A 3,218-nucleotide genomic window follows, 5' to 3' on the forward strand; every position below is an offset into this window, starting at 1 on the left:
CACCATGCACGATGCCACGGCGCACAATGCCACAGCACAGGCCACCATGGCACACCACGCCGGGCCACCCCGAGGTGCACAGCCCTAGGGGCTCCTCCCTGCTGCYGGTGCCCAAGGCGCTTCCACATTCAGCTTCGGCTGCATGGCTCCACGGGATCGACCCGCTGCAATGTGCGCCCGCGGCCACCAGCACAGCGCAGGGTGCACGAGCCCGCGAGGCTGCCAGAAAGGCTAAATCTGATGAAAACCATAATAAAAATAAAAAGGGAGTGCTCTTCAGCGTGGTGTTTTGCTGCAGCAGAGCTGGCGGGAGCGGCCGCGGCGCCGCTCCCCATCCGCCTGCGCAAGCAGCCGCTTTCATTTAATTCCCTCCCAGCCTTTGCACCGCCGCGGCCGCCACAAACCCAATTAAACTTTCATTATAACTCGCCGCAAAAAAAAAAAGGCCTCTTAAACAGCTCCTTTCCGAGGCTGCAGCCGCACGGCGAACACCGGCGGGGCGCATGCTAATAAATAAATAAGCGCTCGAGCGACGTGGCCGCGTTTGCTCGGAGCGTGGCGATGGGGGGACGGGGGGTCCCCTGAGCCCGGCGCCCGCCGCAGGTGCAGAACATCTCGCAGTCCATGGAGGTGCTGGACCTGCGCACGAGCCGCGACCTGCAGTACGTGCGCAACACCGAGGCGCTCATGCGGGGCCTGGACGCGCGGCTGCGCGTGGCCGCCGACGGCCCGCGGGGCCTCAACGCCAGGAGCTTCCAGGTACCGGCGCACCGTGGGGGCAAAGCCCACCGGCAGCCCCCCGGGGCCCTGCAAATCCTGCTGGTTTTGGGGAAAAAGCACGGTGTTTTGGGTTTCCTGCTGGGATTCCGTCCGCATTCCGGTTTCCGCGCTGCATGCAGGGTGGTGGCGGTGGCTGGGACACCCTGGGGACCTCGGGATGCGGCTCGGGATGGAGCGGGCGCCTCGGGGTGCGGCGGGGTCCCCGCCGCCGCCTCCTCCCCACCGCTTCGCAGGAGCTCAAGGACAAGATGCGGGAGCTGCTGCCGCTGCTGCCGGTGCTGGAGCAGTACCGGGCCGACACGCGGCTCGTGGCGCACCTCAAGGAGGAGGTGCGGAACCTCTCGGGCAGCCTGCTGGCCATCCAGGAGGAGATGGGCGCCTACGACTACGAGGAGCTGCAGCAGCGCGTGCTGCTGCTGGAGGCGCGCCTGCACGCCTGCGTGCAGAAGCTGGGTGCGTGACGCGACGCAACGCGGCGCGATGCGACGCAACGCGATGCAACGCGATGCAAAGCGATGCAACGCGATGCAAAGCGATGCAATGCGATGCAATGCGATGCAAAGTGATGCAAAGCGATGCAACGCGATGCAAAGCGATGCAACGCGATGCAACGCGATGCAAAGTGATGCAATGCGATGCAAAGCGATGCAAAGCGATGCAACGCGACGCAATGCGATGCAAAGCGATGCAACGCGATGCAAAGCGATGCAACGCGATGCAAAGCGATGCAACGCAATGCAACGCGATGCAAAGTGATGCAATGCGATGCAAAGCGATGCAAAGCGATGCAACGCGACGCAATGCGATGCAAAGCGATGCAACGCGATGCAAAGCGATGCAATGCGATGCAATGCGATGCAAAGTGATGCAAAGCGATGCAACGCGATGCAAAGCGATGCAACGCAATGCAACGCGATGCAAAGTGATGCAATGCGATGCAAAGCGATGCAATGCGATGCAACGCGATGCAACGCGATGCAACGCGATGCAACGCGATGCAATGCGATGCAAAGTGATGCAAAGCGATGCAACGCGATGCAAAGCGATGCAACGCAATGCAACGCGATGCAAAGTGATGCAATGCGATGCAAAGCGATGCAAAGCGATGCAACGCGACGCAATGCGATGCAAAGCGATGCAACGCGATGCAATGCGATGCAAAGTGATGCAATGCGATGCAATGCGATGCAAAGCGATGCAACGCAATGCAACGCGATGCAACGCGATGCAATGCGATGCAATGCGATGCAAAGTGATGCAACGCGATGCAAAGCGATGCAACGCGATGCAAAGCGATGCAACGCGATGCAAAGTGATGCAATGCAATGCAAAGCGATGCGATGTGATGCAATGTGATGCGCCCGGCACCGTGCGCGGCCGCCCGGCCTCACCGGCCGCTCCGGCCCCGCAGGCTGCGGGAAGCTCACGGGCGTCAGCAACCCCATCACCATCCGCGCCTCGGGCTCCCGCTTCGGCTCCTGGATGACCGACACGATGACGCCCAGCRCCGACAGCCGGGTGAGTGGGGCGGCATGGGGGGCACTGGCACCATGGGGGGCACTGGCGCCGCGGGGCTCAGCAGGGCTGCCCGGCTGCTGCTGCCAACGTCCTGCTGCTGGTCCCACTGGTGCACGCGCTGGGGGGCATGCATTGGGGTGCACGCATTGGGGTGCATGCACTGGGGTGCATGCATTGGGGCGCACACACTGGGTGCACACATTGGGGTACATGCGCTGAGGTGCATGCATCAGGGTGCACACACTGGGGTGCACACACTGGAGTGCACACACTGGGTACATGCATTGGGGTGCATGCCCCAGGGTGCACACACTGGGGTGCACACACTGGGGTGCACACACTGGGTACATGCATTGGGGTGCATGCCCCAGGGTGCACAAACTGGGGTGCACACACTGGGGTGCACGCATTGGGGTGCATACATTGGGGAGCATACACTCAGGTGCTTGCTTCTGCAGTGGGGCGCTCACTTCTGGGGTGCAAGTACAGGGTGCTCCCTCCTGGGGGCTCATGCACCTGCCTGCTCGCTTCTTGGGGTGCATTCACCTGGGTGCTCACCTCTAGGGGTGCATTCACCTGGGTGCTCGCTTCTGGGGGTGCAAACACCAGGGTGCTCACTCCTAGGGGTGCAAACACCTGGGTGCTCACTCCTACGGGTGCACGCACCTGGGTGCTCACTCTTAGGGGTGCACGCACCTGGGTGCTCACTCCTAGGGGTGCACGCACCTGGGTGCTCATTTCTAGGGGTGCACGCACCCAGATGCTCACCTCTAGGGGTGCACACACCTGGGTGCTCACTCCTAGGGGTGCACGCACCTGGGTGCTCACTCCTAGGGATGCACACACCTGGGTGCTCACTCCTAGGGGTGCACACACCTGGGTGCTCATTTCTAGGGGTGCACGCATCCAAACGCTCACCT

At 62.3% G+C, this 3,218-nt stretch overlaps 1 protein-coding gene across 1 annotated transcript in view; it reads left to right on the plus strand.

Annotated features, from left to right (window-relative positions):
• The window catches only part of OLFM2 (olfactomedin 2), a 10,685-nt gene that overhangs the window by 5,861 nt on the left and 1,606 nt on the right, over nucleotides 1–3,218 (plus strand). Inside the window, exons 3-5 of the mRNA XM_026049991.1 lie at nucleotides 604–759; nucleotides 1,014–1,233; nucleotides 2,192–2,298. Of these exons, the coding sequence (XP_025905776.1) occupies nucleotides 604–759; nucleotides 1,014–1,233; nucleotides 2,192–2,298 (483 nt within the window). The remainder of the gene's footprint in view (nucleotides 1–603; nucleotides 760–1,013; nucleotides 1,234–2,191; nucleotides 2,299–3,218) is intronic.

The sequence above is a fragment of the Nothoprocta perdicaria genome, unplaced genomic scaffold, assembly GCF_003342845.1.
Source record: "Nothoprocta perdicaria isolate Ctin4 unplaced genomic scaffold, notPer1 scaffold_638, whole genome shotgun sequence".
NCBI lineage: Eukaryota > Metazoa > Chordata > Aves > Tinamiformes > Tinamidae > Nothoprocta > Nothoprocta perdicaria.